Raw genomic sequence first — 22,116 nt, 5'->3', positions numbered from 1 at the left:
GACCATACTGCTCTCGCGTCTATAACATCTGTGGGTAAGAATGTCAGATCCATAACCAGTGGACACTGCTGCAAATTACAAGGTTCAGAACAAGCTACTATTGGGTCTCAAAGATTGCAACCTGATATGCCAAAGATAAACCTCTCCGATTCTTTCTTTTCTTGTGCAATAACTCCGAATGATCACGTTTTACAAACTGTTATCCGTTGTGTAGAATGATGAGGTCATCTTTATCGAGCTGCGCGGGGGTCACGTCCACTTCGAGTACGACTTGGGCTCCGGTTCCGTCTCCCGCCAGACCCAGTACACCTACAACAACAACCAGTGGACCCAGATCACCGTCTTCCGCAGGCTTGAAACCGCTGTGCAGTTTGCGGTCACCCAAGAAGGAACGTGAGTACCTACGATGTAGGCTGCATACTGTAAAAGTGGAAATTTTTTCGGTGTTGAAATTTTTGAGCATTTCGCGCAACCAGAAAATAGCGCGAAAATAAAAGCACGTGAAAATATGTCCATGCCATATGTTTCATTGGTTGGTGTCTTGATTCCGCGGAATAAAAAACATGTGAAACTCTTCTCACCCAGCCAAGTGCAAAAAAATTAGTCTCGCGAAATATCCACTTTAAGAGTATTCCACACCACTCAGACACTAACCCCACCCCCCACCATGCAAGAGTTACTGTAAAATTGGATATAGTTCAGGTAATTTTTTCGCGCTCGGCTGGATAAGATGAGTTTCTCTGGTTTTTAATTCCTCGCATTCAAGACATTAACTACTGGAACATTATGACAAGCAAAAATATTCACATACTTTTATTTTTGTGCTAGTTTCTGGTTGCGCAACATCCGCAAAAATTTCATCACCCAGAATATTTCCACTTTTACAGTAGATATTTTGCGGGGTTTTTTGTTTTCAGGAATTTCACATGTTGGGTGATGTTTGTTGAATTCAACCACATGAGAAAATACGAACTCTGATCTCAAATTCTGAATGCTTGTTTGTAAGTTTTGTTTTCAACACAGGATGGCTAATTTTGAACCCTGAAAATGAGTGAATGATACTGAATTGCTGTACTCCACAGTAGCAAGTTAAGTCACTCTAGGAATTGTAAGTAAACTTTGATGATCTGAACCGAAAAGAAACAAGAATCTTGAGAAATCAAACTTGGTAAATATGTTGCCTAAAGTGGAAATCATATGTGGGTATATTGTTGAGTGTTTAGAGGTGTGTATGTTGTTCAATGCTGTACTTTGAGATTTGAAATTATAAAGAATGCTGACCTGCACAGGTTACGTAAACCGGAAATATTACATGCCATATGTGAAACATCCAATATATGGCATATGCAGCATGTTCAGTATGAACGTATGTAAGTATGTATGTATATACTTTGTGAATGTACATGTATATATGTGTATATACACACATACTGTATCTTTTCTTTCATCATACCACTGATTATACCACTGCTGCATATTACCCCTTGCTCCTTTGCATGGCAATTCAGGACTGAAAACATCGAGTCGTTCAGCTCGCCTGGATCTGAGACCACACTTACAACCAACAACCTGATGTATTTTGGCGGGCTCGTCAACATCCCGAGCAATCGGTTCCCGTAAGTTTCAAGTTTATCCCCCACCCCCCCCCCCCCCAAAAAAAAAATAAAATCAATGTGAATTAGAATTTCATCATAGAGTGATGTACAGAATAAAACAGTCATTGATATACAGTCAACCTTGCTTAACTTAACCTTCCATAAGTCAAATAATCGCCTCAGTCAAACGTTTTTTCCCCGTCCTCTTCTCTTAAATATATTCGATCGATTCTAATCCCACATAAGTCAAATTTTCTTTAAGTCGTATCTTATTTTGTCAGTTTTTCTTTAAGTCGTATCTTATTTTGTCAGGCCAAATAGATTCGACATAAGCAAGGTTGACAGTGATAATGTATCTGTACATGTACGCAGAAAGTTGAAACATGTGACTCAAGGTGAGAGTGAGAGAGTAGAAGGGAAAAGCAATAGGTCAATGACTTTTTGAAGCCAGACCCCAGAGACTCGGGTGGGGTCCCACCAAAGTATATATATCCCCATGATTTTTTTTTTTTTTAAATTTTATAAACAACACTATTCATCCCAGACTTGATACAGCTGTAGGTGTAAAAAAAATCAGCAACACCCACAAACAGTAGCTTCCCCCCCCCCCCCACCATAAAAAAAAAATGAAAATAAAAATAAAAAAATGATGGTTACTGCATGCTACCCACTTTGATGGATCTCATTGCTACCCATTGTGCAGAATAAGGTTTGTCATTTTCAATACTGTGGGGTTTTCTGTACCAATCAACACTCAAAGCACTGAAGGGGATAAGATGGTTGTGTGCAATAGCAGAGACTCCAACTCTCCCGTTTTTATACGGGAGATCTCCCGCCGAAAACCCATTTTTGCAAAATCTCCCGTTCTCCCGCTTGAGATTTAATTTCTCCCGCCCTGGCTCTGTGTCTCCCGTTGGAAAGGATTTCTTACTTATTGCTATCGTATGTTGAAAAAAACAGAAGCCTTAGATAGCACCAGAGAGCATCTAGAAACCTAGGAACTTCGAGCTTCGTACACATCAAAATGGAGTCTCCCGTTTGCTAGGGGTTTCAGGCGGGAGAATCTCCAGTTCAGAAGGTGCTTGGGTTGGAGTCTCTGCAATAGTTACTTTCTGAGATGACGATATGTCTTCTCTCCCGTGTTCCTCATCCCACTGTCCTTCTGAAGAGTTTACGAGATGGATTGCCCCGGAGAAAAGTGCATGAAGTTTTTTGTGAATTGGAGTCAACTGCCTCTTTTGCAGCATGAAATTTTCACGAATTGTCACTGCCATTGAATGCATAAAGTGTAGGCAAGAACTTTCGTGAACGTTTTAATTTTGTGAAATTCACAGAATTAAAAAGCACATTTTATAAACGTTACTTGTTTTACAGTATCTCAGTGGATAAGATCGCAGAGTTTTAATCACAAGGTTCTTGGTTCAAGTGCCCTGGCTTAGACAGTCATGCCCTTGGGCAAGACACGTTATCCCCGTTGTCTAGTCCCGTGGAGGGGACTTAAAGTCCTTGCTATGGAGGTTGCTTGCTTCTAAGCATTCAATGCTCTCATAGCAAACACATAAAGAAAACTAGTGTCAGAAATGTTTTGAAGAAATCTTATTTCATACCTTGAGGTTAGAGCATACGATGTTTTCTACCAGTTGACAAAAACCGATCATATATCTAAACCGATGTTACTGGTCAAAGTACTTTGAGAGTGACGTGTAACCTGCTTCTCTGTGGCATTCAGGCAAGTGACGCGACAGCGTTTCCGTGGCTGCCTCGACTCCATCGTCATCAGTGCGCAGAGCGTGGATCTGACTAGCCGGGAAGTTCAGACGGCCGGCTTCTTCCCGGCGTGTGTCAAGCAGGTAAGTCCTGGCGTAGGTCAGAAGGTCAAAGGTCAAAGGGAGCTGCTACTCCATATCTGTAGCCCTGGTCACCCCTGCCTCATTGAGATGAACAAAGGAGGTAAACAGTCTAGTCAGATGGCAGTGGCAGTGAAGAGTTTTTTGTTCATAAGCGCCCCTCTTACCCTCTGAAGCCCTGGGATATTGCCCCCAAAATGATCATCTCATTATCATTATATTGGCAAAATATTAACTTTATAAACATGCATGTGATTTTTTCTTCACAAATTAGTGGAAGAGTGGGTAGTTACATGCAGCATAACATCAGCTAGCCTGCACATGCAGTTGCAACCAATATTACTTTCATGCTGAAACATGGTAAACTCAAAATCTTGCTCACCTCATGCCCAATTTGAAGAAATTACTAGTATCCCTCTTTAGTCCATTTGATTTCACACCATTTCTTTAGTTGTTTACTATTATTAAGTGCTATGTAAGTGTTGTTTTTTATCGTTATTATTATTATTATTATTATTATTATTATTATTATTGTTGTTATTATTATCGTTATTATCAATAAATATTGTCAAAATCTTAAATTGTTTGGTAGCTTGAATTAATCATTTATGTAAACTTTTACTACAACAGGATATCAGGGTCGTGTCATTCGCCGGCCCTATTGGTGGCTTCACCCAGATGTTGGCTGGTGCAGCGGGCGTCGACCTGATGGCAGATGGGGACTTCCTCTTGCGATTCCGCACCGAGGAACCCAACGGTCTAATGCTCTTTACAGCCAATGCAAACAAGGTGCGTCCCGGTTTCTTGTGAGGTTTAGATTAGATGGTCGTGTAATCACAATGTACAGCCACATTATGTGTGCCAGTGGAGGACTACTGGCATGTGCCATGAGGCGTGGACAGTTTTCCCTGTCTAGACAGTTTCCACTGGGACAGTAACCACTTGAATGGGCTCCTCTCAGAGAGTGGTCTTTGAGAATAGATAACCATCACTACCATAATCAAATTTATCATGAAATAATTGCATTATGTGAACCAGTGGAGGGCAACTGACATCCATGGACCTGTTGCATAAAACCTTTTACCCTAGAAAACTTTTAACAGAGTGTTTACCTGTGTTAAAGTCAAGGGCAGAATCATATTCACCAGAGTTTTTCTCAGTTAAAAGAGTTTTGTACAACAGGTTTCAGGTGTGCAAAGTTTTCTATGGACTAGAGTGATGCTGGACAGTTTCCACTTGCACAGTATCCACTGGGATAGGTTCTTGGACAGTAATCTCCAGGACAAGATGCCCATCAAGTTATTAGTGGCTTCTGGGACAAGTTCCCTGTGGGATTATAAATCCTTTGACTGGTTCCCTTCGGGATTAGAACTTCTCTAAAAAGTGCCCTGAAGGTTTATAAATCCTCTATCAAGTTCCCTGTTGGATTATAAATCCTTTAACGAGTTCCCTGCGTGATTAGAACTTCACTAAAAAGTTTCCTGAAGGTTTATAAATCCTCTATCAAGTCCCCTGTTGGATTATAAATTCTTTAACGCGTTCCCTGCGGGAATATAACTCCTGAAAAGTTCCCTGAGGGTTTATAAATCCTCTAACAAGTTACCTGCGGAATTATAAATCCTGTTACAAGTTCTTTTCTTGACAAGAAATGATTGTTCTATGGGTTATATTTCTGCATGGAGCGTAAGAGTGAGTAAAGTGCCTCACTCGAGACAGCATTTAACCGGAACGGGTTCAATCTCCTGGAACTCTTGTCAATTAGTCGAGATAAAAAAACAGACCAAAGCAATTCACCTCCTCTCCTTTCTCACTTTTTACTGGAAGGACGCTTCCATCGCGTTGATGATTCGTAATGGTGCCGTGCTAGCCATCGCCCAGTACAATGGCGCGTCTACGGAGCTGCTCACGCCCCGAAGCGACTACGACGACGGAATGTGGCATACCATCAACCTCAAGCGACCGTCAAAGAGATCCAACTCCAGGTATGATAGAATTTCCCTTTCCTGTTACTCTGACCCTCATAGTAACAAAACATTAACCCTTTTATTGTCAGCGACTTTGGCCAGTGTTTACAATGCTATGAGGTTTACACCACCAAATTTGCACTTAAAACATGCAAAGGGTTAAGACAAAAAATAGAAAGAGAGAAACCTATCTATATACTAACTAGAAGCTATGAGAACAGAATGCTGGATTTAGTTACTGTAAGTTTCATGTTGCAGATATTAATGTACAGATATTAAAAGTTGGCTAGAATTTGTGCAAATTGTGCAAACTTTGTGTTGTCCCCTCTCATATCTGTCTGTGTATTTAGCACTCAGAATGTCATAGTTAGGTTCATTTTGCATCCAGGGTACTTCATACCTATCTCTATTTTTGTATTGGATGCTTGCTCATATTTGCATTAGTGTCTGAAGTACTTGGTATGCATTTCTATCGTATTAGATGTAAAAAATGCTCTAACTCTCATGCTGTGATATTTTTGAATATAGTATGTATCTATCTATGATGTATCTGTCTATATATCTCTTACTCTGTGTCTATCTTGTATAGCATCTCTTTTTATTCATCTATTATTCATCTGTCTATCTATTTATTTATTTATTTATTTATTTATTTATTTATTTATTTATTTATTTATTTATCTATCTATCTATCTATCTATCTATCTATCTATCTATCTATCTATCTATCTATCTATCTATCTATCTATTTATCTATCTATCTATTGATGTGTAGAAGGATAGATTGATAGACACATATTGTGCAGATGTACTATATGTACATGCTACATGCTATATATATATCTATAAACTGAATGACTAAACAAGTTTTGAAAGACAACCTTTACTTTTTATCTTGCCTGTTGCCGTGAGGCCCTTTCATGTGTTTTTATTTCCCTTTTCTCTTTACTACAAATATATATACAATTTGTAGAACCCATATCTTATTCTTCAAACGCTTTGTTGTGTGAGCAAATTATTGGTACCTCTGAGAGATTTCCTATATATGTGTATTATCATATCCGCCATGAGAAGTTGGTCCATACCATGATATTTGCTTGAATATTTTCATCACCTTCATCACCCTTGTCTTGCTCTTCAGTTCATCTGTATTACCTTGTAGCTGTCCTCCGTAGCCTTGCAATGTTAGATGTATTGTTTAGTTTTCACTTTTCTGACTGTACAATTAATTGCCTTCTGCCTTCAACGTTTACTAACTAGCCCAGCAAATTCTGCTGACAATCAGTAAGTAGTCTTGTTGCACACTTTGCTTCATTTTAGCGTGGTTCGCCCTCCCCCCTTTTTTGATTCTTTATTGTCATTTTCTGATTTTGTTTAAGTCTCTATGTGCCATGGTGCAAACCCCTTTGTGCCACATTATTCTGAGATAGCAACATAGTCATGCTGTTGGGAAAACATTCTTATTTTTGAAATCTGTGTAATCTTTATTTTTGTTACCCTGGATATGTAATGAGCAAAGTTGTAGAGAAAATCAAGCTTTGCTTTGATGTGAATGTAAATTGTACAAGAAATATATGATTGCTTTTCTTTCATTTGACCAGTAGCTACATTATTGTATAAGAGGCATGACTTTTGCACACAAAACAGTAAGAGAAACTTAGAATTTAGTTGCAAATCTAGTAGAGAACATGACCTGATAGTCAATCGCCACATAAAATACCAGCTGCATGTGACAGGAATGGATTTATGAGAAACGCTTTTCATAGTACTGTGACATTTGGCAATTTATCAATCGATTTGGGCGGGGATTGTGCGTTTGAGCAGAATATGCGAAGTTGGCATGCCCTCGACTGAATCAGGTATGCAAACGTGGCACATAAAGATTTAAATTGAAGGTCCATAAACGGGCAGTTTGTAGAGATGTAGGGCTGATGTGGGCAGCCTTACTCTGAGGTTGCACTTTCCTGCATGGAGTCACATCGTGTGATGGACTTCTTTCCCCCCATCAAGTTCCCTTTTTTTTTTCTTCCTCTACCTTTTTATGCACTCCTACACTGACCCGTTTTAATGAGCACTTAGCACTTCGCACCAAGCTAGAAGAAGTAGAACCTTTTTTTTTTCCTCCTTCTTTTTCAATAGGTCTTGACTGGTTTATAGATATGCAATGGGAAGATGGAATGGACATCTGGCAAGGCACTATGGGATAGTGTGTTTCAGATTTCCAGTTTGTGTAGGAGGGGAAAAACAAGTGACGGTGCTTTGTATTGTGTAATTGTATACATCACATCAAAATTGACACTTACACATTTGTACACGGAGAAAAAAAAAATCACCAGAACGTAACAAGAGAAGTTTCATCAGAATTGAACGGACAACCAGAAAGCTCCGGAAGTTTGACATATTTTCTGACATTCAGAAATGCAGAGGTGTAAGTCCCTCCCTACATGTGTTTTTAGTGAATAGTGTTATTAATTCCAATCTCATAGTATGCAAATTGTTCAATGAGATTATGTCATCAGCTCCTAAACATCCCATTGGTTTGTGCTCAAAAAGTATAGAAATCATGTTCTTGGTCAATAATCTATTAGCAAAAACTCTGTCCCCTCAAAAAAAAAATCTGTATTGCTAGGTTCTTGCAACACATTTAAAAAAAAAAAAACATGGATGGGAAAATACAGGTTTTTCTGTTTTGACTTGTGACTGGAACCCTATGATATGAGACATCATTTGATGTTTTCTAAGTAATAAAAGAAAGACTGAATTCATGTATTCCATTAATTTTTTTTTCCCCCAGTAGAAAATGAATTTGATGCTGGGATTGGAAGGGGGAAAAAACAAACAAAACGAAACAACTGATTATCACCACTGTGTTCTCTATCTTAGCATTGAGGTAAAAGTTATAAACATATTCAAATTCCGGCAGGAGTCAGAGCTTAGACCAGCTTTCATGAGCATGAGCGATATTTTCATATCATGTGCAAGATTCAATGACAACCTGTTTGCGAGGACCAACCTAAAGAAGATCGAAAAAGCCACTGCGGCCATTGTAGATAGATGGCCTTTATACATAGGTTATCACTGAAGAAGTCTTGACTCTTTACAAAGTCAATTGGGAGAGCTTTATTTAAAGTATACGTTGGTATGTGCCAAGGTCATGTGTACGTATGTATCTTCATGTTTTGTATGTATGTGTGTGTATGTGTTCATGTTCTTTTGATGTTTTTGTCAGTGTGAATGTGTATCTGTGTATAGATACACATGTGATGAGAACCCTACAGCGTGCATGGTGGGAATATTTTCATTTATGTTATCAACAACAGGGATTGCTGAGTGTAATGGGAAGTGTATTTGAGGGACAGTGTATATAGCGTACCTTGATTTTGCATTGGTTCATCCTATAGCATAATACTGTATGCCATTTGTTTAGCGAATTGAATTTCATGAATCAGGACTCCCCCAACTATTCTGTGAGTGGTTGAATTGGCGAGTATGGAGAACGGTACTGAAAGAAAACATGTATGCATGCTCCTAGCAATCATGTTGGGATCAGATTTAATATATTCATGTGTTTGAGAGTTGCATATAGCACCCAACTTGAGCAATTGCGGGAATGATAATCTCGCAAAATATTTGGCATATACAGTATGTCAGCTGGTGCTCATGCAGGCGTCTGCACCCTAAGGGCTGAACCAAAGTAGTCAAGGAAAGCATGGTAGTCTTATTGTATAATCTCCACAAAGTATTGCATGCTTCCGGGGTACAGAATACTCCTGTAGTTATGAGCACTCTGCACTTTGTATTTGCATGACATGGGCACCTTATGTACATTATGCTACTGGGGTCTTGTTGCATGAAAAGTTTTTGTATCATATGATACAAGTAGATTGTGTTCAACATGTGGATGAGGTTCATCTTTTCACATGAACAAGTGGTACCATGTCACATATGCCTGGATAAATATTCAGCAATTATGTACTTTCTCTGTGATGTTGCTGTTTGTTTATTTGTTTGTTTGTTTGTCATTTGTGGTATCGTTAGTTTTCAGCAGTCAGATTCTAGATTTTTGTCTTCTCCTTGAATATGGATGGCTTGATTTTTCTCCAAACTTGACAAGAATTACTCTTTGGGGCAAGAGATACAATGTTGTTCAAACTGGTTTTGTATGGTCCCCGTGGGGGACCGGGGGTATAGCTCATATGCGGACCGGAGTGGGTGAAACTCCCAGTCCTGTTATAATACAATGCAAGGAATAAGAAATCAGTTCTGTGTTTCATACAGCCTTGCCAGGGACTAAACAAGTACCTTTTGTATGTGGAGTAATTTGGATGAGATGACTCAATGAGCGAGAGAATAAAATAAGGAACCTGTGACACTCACGACTGTGGCAGAGGTGGCCCTACAGGAGCCCCTATGTTGCAAGTTTCTGCTTGAAATCATGAGATTTTACCCCCTCCCTTACATCTTGTCAAGGAAGACCCGCAGATGATTTTTTTTTTTTCAGACTTTTGCATTTGAACGTCTGTAAATTGGTTATACATGGAACAGTTTTAGAGTTTGTAGGGATTGGGTTGAGGAATAACAATGTTTTCAAATATTTGTAGCAAATCGCAATGAACAGAGATGATGACATAGCAGCTTCACAGTAAGAATGCATGATTGAGTGCTCAAGGAATCAGAGCAATAGAGAGTATGTATGAATTCTACCCAGGTGAACTTGTCAAGCAAGTGGTATTGTAATGGAATTACATTGCTACATTACTGGAATATGTGAGTCTCCTATGTTGTAATTCTTGTTCAGCGTATTGTGTTTGGGGTTTTTCATTGTATTGGTTTATTTGCTTATGCCTCCATGACCGCAATAAATCCACAAATCTATACATGGCACTATCAATTTGTGCACTACAGTACATGACATGAAATTGTAAGAATTGTCTGGAATGCCTCTTTTTATCTACGAACGCATCTTCTATGTAGGCTCTCTCTGTCGGTTGACGACGGACCGGAAGTACTCGAGAACTTCGGCAGCAGACGCATGGTGACCGATGCGGAGCTATACGTGGGTGGCGTGCCGGAGGGCTACGACTTTGGTGCCATGACCCTCCCCCCGGGAGCTTCCACGGCGAGGTTTGTCGGCTGTCTGGCGGACATGACAAGCAAGTTTGAGTGAGTACTAGGAGGTCGTGCCAGAAGGGGGGGGGGATGGGGGATTGATGCTTTAAAGGCATTGTTGCAGGTTTGGGAAATATGAGCGGTGTGGTTCAACATTCCACCCCTGTCTCTGAAATGGTGTTCAAATGAAACTACAAAAAGCTTTGGATCGAATGTGACATAAGCACTAAGAAAATAACAATCATAATCACTGTGTGATTGGATTTTACCCTACCCAATCACTGTAATAGGAGGAATGTTCGCGTGCATTTTGCTTTCGTGAATTTCGCGAGAGCCAAGATTCGCAAAATTAAAATGCACATCAAAGTTCTTGTCTATACTATACGCATTGAATCTTGGAGGCAACTCGCAAAAATATTGTGTCTTATGGTACCCCTATAGACATCAGAATCAGAAAAAAAAGGGTTTATTGTTACAGTGATACTGCATTTGTACATATTTAATGTCTTCATGAAGATGGCGTAATATTCAGAAATGTTTGTCTGCTTCCCTTTTTGGAACATTTGTACATCCATGCACACCTCTCAACCATTCTGATTTTGGAGGAAAGAATCTGAATTTTCGCCCTTTCCCAGCTCTTGTTTTAACAGGAGTTTCCTGTTTTTCTTAATAAGCTTACGACGCACTCCGATGGGAAATGCTTTTTCTTTTGCCTACTACTTAGCCAGATCATCCCCATTTTGCAGGTCGGAGGTCAGATCAATGTGAATATGATTCATTCATCGATGTGCATAATTATTCATCATGCAGATCAGTCACCATGCAAACTCCAGCACACTGTCCATAACAGTTAACTTTGTTTAAAAGTGTTGAAGAAAGATTGAAATGCCACTCAGTGCTGAAGTTTATTATTAAAGGAAACCCAAACCCAAAGAGAAATGTGGATTGACTGAAAGCAGCAACATTAGTAGAACACATCAGTGAGAGTTTGAAGAACATCGGACAATCGATGCAAAAGTTCTGAATTTTTACAGTTTTGGTGTCGGAGCTGCTGGATAAGGAGACTGCTAGAGGTTATAGCATCATTTGTGGACAACTATGTAAAGAAAATATAAAGGGAATTCCACAAAAAATTAATCTTTCATGAAAATTACACATTCCATCAACTTGATACTGACATACATACATGTATGTTAAGGGTAGCAATTACAATTTAATGTATTCCCCCTGCTTTCTGAAAGCAGTTACTCGAGTGCTCTTTCATTATGCTAGAAAAATGCATTTTTTGGTGGAATTTTCTAATTGGAATTGTCAGTATCAAGTTGATGGACTGTGTAATTTTCATGAAAATGAATTTTTGGGGAATTTTTTTATATTTTCTTTATATTGTTGTCCACATACATGTATATGTCATAACCTCTAGTAGTCTCCTCATCCAGCAGTTCCAACACCAAAACTTTAAAAATTCAAAACTTGTTCGTCAATTGCCTGATTTTCCTCAAACTTTCACCGATGTGTTCTACTATTAAATGTTGCTGCTTTCACTCAATCTACATTAATTGCTCTTCGTGTTTGGGTTTCCTTTAAAAACAAAATACAGCTGTAAAGTAAGCCGAGAAAAAGTTTCAGTAAAATCAGAAAAAAAAATTGTTACAATATGGACACAATCATCGATGACTGTTAAATTACCTCATCATGATGTCAAGATGCCATTGGCTGAAAAAGACTTGTTGACATGCACGCAAATTGATACAGAGCTGCTGCCCAATAACCAGTGACAGTGGGTAATCGAATCCCACCCAAGTATGTATGCCCATGGCTCTTTATCATGGATGGGCAATAAAACACAAACAACTTGACACATGAGTTATTGATATGAATAACTTTGTCATACTGCATTTCAGTTTTGATGGGGCCATGCTAATATCTCAGAAAATACATGTACTGTATGTACAATATGTATATCCAGAACACAAATCAAACATTCCATAAATATTGAGCATATCATAAATGTAGATCATTGATAGAATACTGAATGCTTGAAATAATAGGCAAAAAGATTCTTTTTAGCATTGTGTGAATGAACAAGTTATCAGTTTGCTTTAGAATGCCATTGAAACTAATTGATTCTTTTTTAATCATTCTTACATCATGCATTCAACCAGGAAAATCACCTTCGCCGATCGTTTATCTGACCTGAATGCCTTCTATGGCTTCTGCGACTTGACTCTGTCGAGCAACGCAACAATCCCGATAGTCCAGCCCCCGTCTGCCACCACCGTAGCCGTGACGTCCGCCCCATCCACGACCCGGGAGACTCCTCCAATGGACCGCCCTTGCGCCCTCTCGCGGGATCCCGATCTCGACTCGTCGGACCCGTCCAACAACGATGCCGTGCAGTTTGGTATCTTGCAACACAGTCGTCAGGAATTCCCCACGCTGAGCAGAGAGTATCGACAAACGTGAGTCATATTATTTCAGGCGTCTGGGACACTGGGTGTAAAGTTTGTCTGTCCCTCTTTTGCAACCCTGAAAATAAGATTTCTTTCATAAGCTGGTATGTTGTAGAGATAGGTGATTTTGACCTTTCCTCAGTAAAATAAAACAGGAACTTCTTTATTATGGAGGGAAAAAAATGATACTATAGTTTTCCATCAAATGCTCGGACACCCAAAAATTCATTTCTATTTTCAAAACTCTTGAAGTGTATTACCATAAGATTTCATACACAATGTTTGGAGACATTATTTTCACAAATTACGCAAGCTGAATGATTCTCTCTAAATTATTTGCATTCCTTAATACAAATTGCGCTGTATACGATAATGAGGTGGGATATCATCTTTCTCTTAACCCTAATCAGGCCGGGCTTTTTTGGCTATGCTAAGACCGGAGGGGGGCGGATTCCGCCCCCCCCCCCCCCCGAGATTTCGTCCATCAGAGGTGCAATCGTGACAAAATTTGGCATGCATGACACCCACGTCATAATCTACAAGATTGTGCTACAATATTTTTTATACCCCCACCCACACATAGTGTGTAGGGGGGGTATAGAGGAATCACTCTGAGGTCGGGTGGCCGGTCGGTCGGTCGGTCGGGCGGTCGGGTGGTCGGGCGGTCGGGCGGTTTGGCGGTCGGTCGGTCGGTCGGTCGGTCGGTTGGTCGGTCGGTCCGTTGCAAAATCTTGTGGATCGAACTCCTCTCTCATTTTTTGAGCAATTGACCCCAAATTTGGCATGTGTGACCACTATCAAAGGTACAGATGTGCAAGACACCTTTTTGTTATTATCGTATAATACGTTGCCAAGGTAACGGCATATTTTCATACAAACTTGTGGATCGAACTAGTCTCTCATTTTTTGAGCAATTAACCCCAAATCTGGCATGTGTGACCACTATCAAAGGAAGATGTGCAATACAACCTTTTTCGTTAGTATACAAATGATGCACAGGATAGAATACGTTAGTGAACGCCACAAAATAATCCTGTGCATCATTTGTTTCATAAAATGGGTCGAAAACTAACAGCATTTTTCACGTACCTGTGTGGGTCAATACCAGTCAGCTACATGTAGCACTCGCTCAAGAGTCAAGATGTCCGAAGATGTTCGTCCCAGACATTTACGCACGTCGCACTCGGAAATCCCGCACATATACTGTACGTATAAGAGTATACGTACGCCACATGTTATGCACACAAGAAAGACCGGCCGGCAGCCCGAACTAGAAGTTGTTTACAGGATTGACAGTGCGTATAGTAGCACGCGACGCACTTGTAACAACTGATTGAGTGCGCACTGCTAGTGTAAACATTGTGACGTCAGGCCGTGCATGTTAGTGAGAAATTAATGTACGCACACGTGACTCATTTCAGCGCTTCCAATTGGCTACATTCTTGAGCCCATTTTATAATATTGCATAATGCATTGCCATGCAACAGTAAATTTTGTAAAAATCTTGTAAAATGTTGTGGATCGAACTACTCTCTCATTTATTGAGCAATCGACCCCAAATTTGGCATGTGTGACCACTATCAAAGGTAGATGGGCAAAACACCTTTTTTGTTAGTATCGCATAATGCGTTGCCATGGCAACGGCATATTTTCATAAAAACTGGTGGATCAAACTCCCCTCTCTCATTTTTTGAGCAATTGACCGCAAATTTGGCATATGGGACCACTATCGAATAAAGATGTGCATGACGCCTTTTTCGTGAATGTTGCATAATGCATTGCCATGGCAACGGCAAATTTTTAAGAAATCTAACAAAATGTTGCTCTATGAGCACTTGGCTTGAAATTTAATACATGTGACAACTATAGTTCATAGATGTGCAAACTTTAATCTTTCGTCATTGTTGAACAATGTGTTGCCATGGTAACAGCATATTTTGATTGAAAATTATACAAAAATACTACAGATTCAGTTAACTCCCTCAGTCTTTAAGTGTATGACTAGAAATTTGGCACATGTAACGGCTATGGTACGTAGATGTGCAAACTTAATCTTTCGTCACTGTTGAACAATGTGTTGCCATGGTAACAGCATATTTTGATTGAAAATCATACAAAAATACTATGGATTCAGTTAACTCCCTCAGTCTTTGAGCGTATGGTTTGAAATTTGGAACATGTGACCATTATAGCACGAAGATGTGCAAACTTCATTTTTCCACATTGTTGAACAATGTGTTGCCATGGTAACAGTATTTTTGAATGAAAATCATACAAAAATTGTGGTTGAGCTAACTCTTTCAGTTTTTGACTTAAGCATTTGGCTTCAAATTTGGCATATGTGATCTTGGTATAACCTACAAGTAGATATGCAAAATTTATCTTTCATCATTGAAAAATGTGTTGCCATGGTAACTGCATATTTTGAATGAAAATTATGCAATGATATGAATTCAGCTAACTCCCTCAGCTTTTGAGCATTTGACTTGAAACGTGGCACATGTGATAGCTGTGATATGTAGACGTGCAAACTTCATTCTTTGTTATGTCAAACATTGTGTTGCCATGGTAACATTTTTTAATGAAAATCATAGAAATTGCCAATTTACTTATCTTACTCCATCAGGTTTTGAGCATTTGACTTGAGTATGGCACATGTGACTATCAGTGAGCAAGATAGACATTTGTTCAATGTTGAACAATATGAAGGGTTTGTTTGCAAAAACCGATAAGTCCATTTTTGAAGATTTTGAAGTATGATCTCTGTCATAAAGTACAAAATAATACCTTTTAAATGATATATTGGTCACTACATAAAAAGGTATATTTTTAAAGTTATGGTCAAAAGAAGCAAAAATTTTCTCATTATTCTCTTTATTTTTCTTGACCTCCATTTGGCAAATATGGACTTATCGGTTTTTGCAAACAAACTCTTCATACAATTGTATATTGCCATGGTTTCTATTTTTTTTTTCAATTAAAAGCATACAAAGTTATTGCTGGTTGAGCTTACTCCCTCAGTGTTAGGTGGGGGTATTAATCACATTGAGTGATAGTTCTAATTTGAAACAATCAATATTTGATTTTAATTAATCAATTATGCAAATGAAGCTCAAGATCATATTTTAGCCTGATAAAAAGCATTGAGAGCCTACTTTTTGGTCTGTAAATCTTTTTTGGCATATTCAACAATTGTACATCACAAAAACTTCCAAAAGTCATTTCAATTCTTATCTATTTTATTGTTTTCAGAATTTCTTATGTATTTCTTTGTTTTTCAACTTCTATTTTTTCTTTGTTTTTTTATTGGAAATTGTCACTGACCACTTTTCTACCGTGATTAGCATAAAATTAATCAATGAAAGTGATCAATTGTAAAAATAATCAGGTTTTTATGACTTTCATGACAGAGCAATGCTTTCCATAGGAAATGTACCGTACACAAAATCACAAAAATTGTGCCCGTTTTGGGACGACATGCCGTTTAAAAAATATGCTCGGACGTTGCAAATTTGGTCTCAAAAGTTGCATGAGACTTGTTAAGGGGGAGCGGATATTGCCCCGCCCCTTTAGGGTTAAAAAGAATTTGTCACTGTGGTTTTTAATAACAAAATCAACCTGTCTTATGATTCCCATATTGTGAAATGTTTTACTCCCAGAATGTATGGCGTGGTCAGTATTCAATCTAATTACCGAGTTGCATGCACTTCATCTTTTTTTTTAAGTTCAATCAAAGCTGAAGGCTGGGGGACCTTGAAAATGAACATTCTAGCAAAGCCAGTTTTTCTGGCTCATACAGATCATAATCATCATCGTCATCATCATATCAATTTGTTCATTGTTGCTATCTGTATTTTTTGAGATTCAATTTGTTTGGTTCTCCCTGCCGCGCCCCAGTCAAAACATCTCGGTGTCTGTGCGCACGGGGGCTCGCAACGGGCTGATTTACTACGGCTCCGACACTAACAGGATTGACATACTGGCCCTCTACCTGGAAGACGGCATTCCCGTAATGGTCTTCAACCTCGGCAGTGGGAACTTGGAGCTCCGCCCCGCGGACGGGAGAACCATCAATGATGCCCAGTGGCACACGGTACATGCAAATCTCTTGACCTTTTTTTTTTGGGGGGGGGGGAAGGGTGGCACCATGCTTTTGCAAAAAGCCATCAAATCCTTGAGTGATTTTGCTGCAGTTAGCAATCACTTTGTCCTCCTTAAATTGGCAACAATGAATATGACTGTTACTACGTAATTCTATATCAAAGAGAAAAAAATGAGATGAAATCAGATCAAGTCAATGTATCTGCACAAAATCAGACGAGACAAAAAAAAAATGATTCAAAGATTTACCGATATTGAAGACAGCAACAGTGAAATTAGTCAGCTACAAATGGAAGCAATTTTGAGGCTCTTGGATGATACTGCCACCAAGGTAAGTTACCACAACATGGCTGAAATGAAGGAGAAATTTTTCTTCTATACCTCGTGAAATATCCGCATTGAATAGGGAAAAGTAGTATTATATAATGAACAGGGAAAAGTTATAATGGACAGATACAACATCAAAGCTAAGAAATGGTGGCTTCTAGGACTCGATAACTTAAAAAGGATTATACCAGGCTATGTCAAAAACAAGGACATTACATCTTCAGTATGGGGCACACAGCTAGAGCGGGAGATTTTGTGAAATTGGTTTGTGAGTGGGAGATCTCCTACCTCAATCAGGAGAGTTCAGTTGGGAGTCTCTCACACAGTAGTAGCAGTTTCTTAAAAACTGGACCTTCAGTAGGATAGATAGGAAATACATGTTCAACTATCTCTTACCCTATGAAGAAAAAGAAGCACTGGCAACAAGCAAATAAAATCTGAGTTTGTTTTTTGTTTTTTCCAGGAAAGCTCTATTTGAGAATGAGGTCCTTGTGTTTTGCCTGTTCTGAAGTCTCCATCAGTGTGTAGGTCAAATAAGGATATCGTCGCTGGGGTGGGTGACAAGACCTCATATCTTCAAAATGTCAAATGTTTAAGAGCAAACAAACCATGGCAGCCAAAGCACTATATCAAAAGGGATAGCCTTTCGTTTTGCATGCTGTGGTGGCTTCATTTTTTTTTTTTTGGTAAGACAGCTAGAATTTGGACAGGACATAACTTAACTAAATATCTGACCATTAATCCAAAAAAGTCTTTTTCACCAAATATATATTGAGATACAAGCTCTTGTCACCCCAGTGACGATATATGAAACTCCATGGCAATGGCTATGAATGAATTATCAAGGTATTATTGATTGATGATTTTGATGGTGTACAAAACAGAAATAGTTTGCGGAGCATTTTTCTTCAGGCTGTTATGTTTGTACATGAAATGAAAAAGACTGAACAGTCCAAATTGCCCCCCCCCCCCCCCCCCCCTGGCTGTTCAGGTGCACCTTTGCCCCGGCCCATGAACACAGATGGAAATTACAGCTGTAATCTCCTCTTCTCGTCTGACCTAATTCTTTTGGGGGTGGTACGTGTACGTCTCTCTCTCTCAGATCCGCACCTACCGGAGCAAGCGCAACGGTGAGCTGTACATTGACGGGGAGCTGGTCCAGTCGGGAGAGAGCAGATCTGGTGCCACCAGTCTGGCCACGACCACAAATTTCTTCTGGGGCGGCTTGGATCCAAGTTTGACAGTTGATGACAGCGATGTTCCTGTGAGTAGGAAGCAGCATTGTTTTTGTTTTGTCAATTCTTTCAATGCACAGCAGCTACTCCAGTTTTCGCAGAGTAAAGTGCTTCTGTGAGGCCGCTCTATGTCTTTCATCGTGACGAACAGGATACAAAAAAACATTGACAGTTATCTGAAACAAGCTGACAAAAGTAGTAGGTTAGGTTCAAAGGTCACTAAACCATGAGCACAATGCCATTTGAAGGCATAACTAGAGCTCCGAAGGTCCAGTCTTGATAGGAGTTGGTATGCCGATTCCAAGCTTCAGATGACATTGGGAGAGCAAGGAAGACCCGGACCCGTTTTTATAAAACTTGTCATCATTAACAAGTTACGATAGTTGTTATAAGCTACTGAAATCCTTGCATCTGATTGGCTGAGAGCAAATTTGTCATACATGTAGAAATGTTGCAGTTGTTGTTACTGATAACAAGTTTTATGAAACGGGACCCAAGTCTGAATGTGTCATGGCTGACATTAGGATGTACAGCCTGACCCGCATTGACCCACTGGACAGGGTCATTTGGAGATCAGACATTCTAAGAGCCTGCTGCCTATCGGAGAACCTGGGACACCTGCAGCAGAAAAACTATAACCAGGATCAAAGGGAGGATAGCTATACATATGCAGTGAATACATAAATACAATGATGTCAGTGAACCATGGCTTCAGATGCTCTCTTCAGCAGTAATAGTGAGCTTTAGATGTACGACGCAAACGCCAAGACGACGCTAATTAGGCCACAAATGGTGTTCTGCACATGCGCGAGGCTGCTGTAAACAGTTTCCGTCGTTCGACCCGGGAGAATGCGTCGTCTTGCGTTCATGTTGCAGATCTAAAGCTCGCTAATTTTAGCTGATAACGTCTGATTGTAAATGTTATGAGGTACAAAGTAGCGGGATAAGGAAAATATACACAGACATTTAGAATCTTTGATAAGGGTCAAAGGTCACTTAATTTGAGCCAAGAATGTACTTGTCAGGCCCGGACTTGCGTGGAAATGCAGTGTGGTATCAAAGGATAGAAATGAACAATGTTTGCATGTTATAAGGAGAAACAAGTTTGGGAGTGTTTATTTTTGTTTCCAGTCCCACAACCAAAGGTCATCACCGAAATGAAATTTGAGAGGTATCAGGTACAGGAAGATTATTTTGATACCTAAATCTTCGTTTGAGTCGCATCTCATAGTGCTGGTTGATGTCACAGGTATCCTTCAGTACTCCACACTGTAAAACCAGAAATGTTCGTGATTATTGCCATGATTTACAAAATTGAAATGCTCGCAAAGGTACTTGTCTACACTGTATGTATTGAATGCGAGTTGCGATTTGTGAAGATTTCATGGCGCAAAAATATCATGCTTTCCATTATGCTGATATACACTGTCCTTAGAAAGTGCATTTCCAAATCACGAATAACATTTTCTTCACCCCCTTGTGCAATGCGTGTGCAGACGGCCAGCCAGTTCAGCTTGCTTGGTTGCATGAAGGACCTGGCCAATAATGGGGTTCCGTTCACCAACCCGATCGACGACTATGAGACCTCTGAGTGTGGCCTGATCATCGAACCTGGGGCCTACTTTGGACCGTTTGAGGGTTACGTGGTTGCCGGTACGTAGCTGTATAGTTGTTTTGTTTGTTTGTTTTTATTCAAATTCAGCGCAGTTAGATTTATCCAGATGACAGGAGGACAGTTTCAATTTTGAACTCTTGGCGTTTGTGCAGTCGATACTTCTACTGCTGTGCTTTGCCCTTTTCTGTGAAAGAGAAGAAGAGATGTACTGTTGTGTAGCAGTGTTTAGCTACTCGGGATCGGTGTGCTCATTGATTGATATGGAGGTACCAAGTCCAGATATGTATAAATAAGAAGACGCAAGAGAAACATAGGCTCTGGAGACTGGATTTGTCTTTCAGAGTATATTTATTTCTTGAGTTTAAGTTTATAACTCAAGACTGTGTGCAAGTGCAAGTCGCCTTCACAATAATGTCAGAGAGCATGGATATAAATGGCTCACTGCCCCTTGGTAACATGTAACAGTGAAGATTTTGCACAGACATTACAAAGTGACAGCAGTGATGTCAGGAAATGTTTGACTTTGCCCTTCATTTCAATTAATTTTCCCTTGTGTTAAAAGATAATTATTTTATAATCCGCTGTTTTTGTTGTAATGGGAATTTAGTAGGCGCCTAATGTTGTAATTAGTAACTGTTAAGTGACATTCATCCATAGGCCTACATGGGTACACGCATCCCTACACAGGTTTACATCTACTACATGCAATTATAATGATCATAATAATAATAATAACACATTACATTTGTAATGCACTTAATACAATGTTTCTAAGCGCAAAAGGAAAAGATGAAAGGAAAAAGAAAACTCAAGAGACAGGTCAACACACAAGTAAGAATAACATGACATAAATCAGTGTGTACCAGGAAATGAATAAAGTCCAAATAGCCACAAACCTGCCTATATAGTGACCACCTGTCTTTAAAGGGATGGTACAGTATTGGTGGAGATGAGAATTGGGCTTTTAACTTTTTGCGAGATATCAAGAAAACACTTATGAAACAGTACAGAGCAGACCATTTAAAGAGGAATTCAAAGTGTATTTAATGAAAATCGGGTTTAGAATGACTGAAACATCCAAAAACAAAGTAAAACAAAGCGATTGTGATAAAGTGTGGGTCCTACACTTATTAAAATCGCTCTGTTTTGGATATCTCAGCCATTTCAAAACCGATCTTCATCAAATAAATGGTGAATTCATCGTGGAATTACATGCTCTTTCATATTTCATAAGAGGTTTCTCATTATCTCGCCAAAAATGTTAGAAACCTGAAATTAGGTCTCAACCAAAACTGTACGATTCCTTTAAAGGGTACTTGAGTGGCCACTATTGACATTTTATAATGTTTGTCAGACTCTTCGTGTGTACAACAATCTTTCCTCCTTCCTCGTTCCTCGTTCTCGCAGAAACGGGATTCAATGTCAATGTCGAGCTGGAGGTACAGATGTCCATCAAGCCGCGGGTCAAGAACGGCGTCATCTTCTCGGTGACCAAACCCGCCATGGACTTTGCTTCGCTGGAGCTGAGTGAAGGCACGGTGAGTCTGCAGCATGTTCCCTACTTACAGCTGTGTCCCAACACATGGTTGGCACCACTTTTTAAAAGTGTGTGGGGAGGGGAGGGCCCAGTTTATATTTTTGCTGGCCACTTCTGGGTTTCATCAGCTAACCCCCCCCCCCCCCCCAAAAAAAAAAGCCTTCAGCGCTACTTCTGCTGCCATGTCCGGGTTTCATTAATCTAAAAACAGTCTTCTGTGCACCTTCCTAGTGCCACTTCCAGGTTTAAAAAAAAGCGGGGGCCCAAAGTGTGTTTTCCCATATCTTGTGCGAAAAAGAAAAAAAAATAGTTAGGGGGGGGGGGGGGCCCTGG

The 22,116-nt window shown here is 39.6% G+C and overlaps 1 protein-coding gene across 1 annotated transcript in view; it reads left to right on the top strand.

The window, feature by feature from the left end:
• Positions 1-21,784, top strand: part of LOC139709946 (laminin subunit alpha-5-like) — a gene marked incomplete at its 3' end in the record, with an annotated part of 126,050 nt that extends 104,266 nt beyond the window's left edge. Inside the window, 12 exon segments of the mRNA XM_071621897.1 lie at positions 215-393; positions 1,509-1,616; positions 3,325-3,445; positions 4,073-4,231; positions 5,267-5,424; positions 6,667-6,690; positions 10,381-10,569; positions 12,681-12,977; positions 16,866-17,061; positions 18,499-18,660; positions 20,128-20,284; positions 21,654-21,784. Of these exon segments, the coding sequence (XP_071477998.1) occupies positions 215-393; positions 1,509-1,616; positions 3,325-3,445; positions 4,073-4,231; positions 5,267-5,424; positions 6,667-6,690; positions 10,381-10,569; positions 12,681-12,977; positions 16,866-17,061; positions 18,499-18,660; positions 20,128-20,284; positions 21,654-21,784 (1,881 nt within the window).
• Between the last annotated feature and the right edge of the window lie 332 nt (positions 21,785-22,116).

This window comes from Diadema antillarum, unplaced genomic scaffold (assembly GCF_040938485.1).
Source record: "Diadema antillarum isolate AM-2024a unplaced genomic scaffold, OU_Dant_1.0 seq00001482_RagTag, whole genome shotgun sequence".
Taxonomy (NCBI): Eukaryota; Metazoa; Echinodermata; class Echinoidea; order Diadematoida; family Diadematidae; genus Diadema; species Diadema antillarum.
Note: the sequence above shows the minus strand (reverse complement) of the source record. Positions and strands in the feature narration are given on the sequence as shown.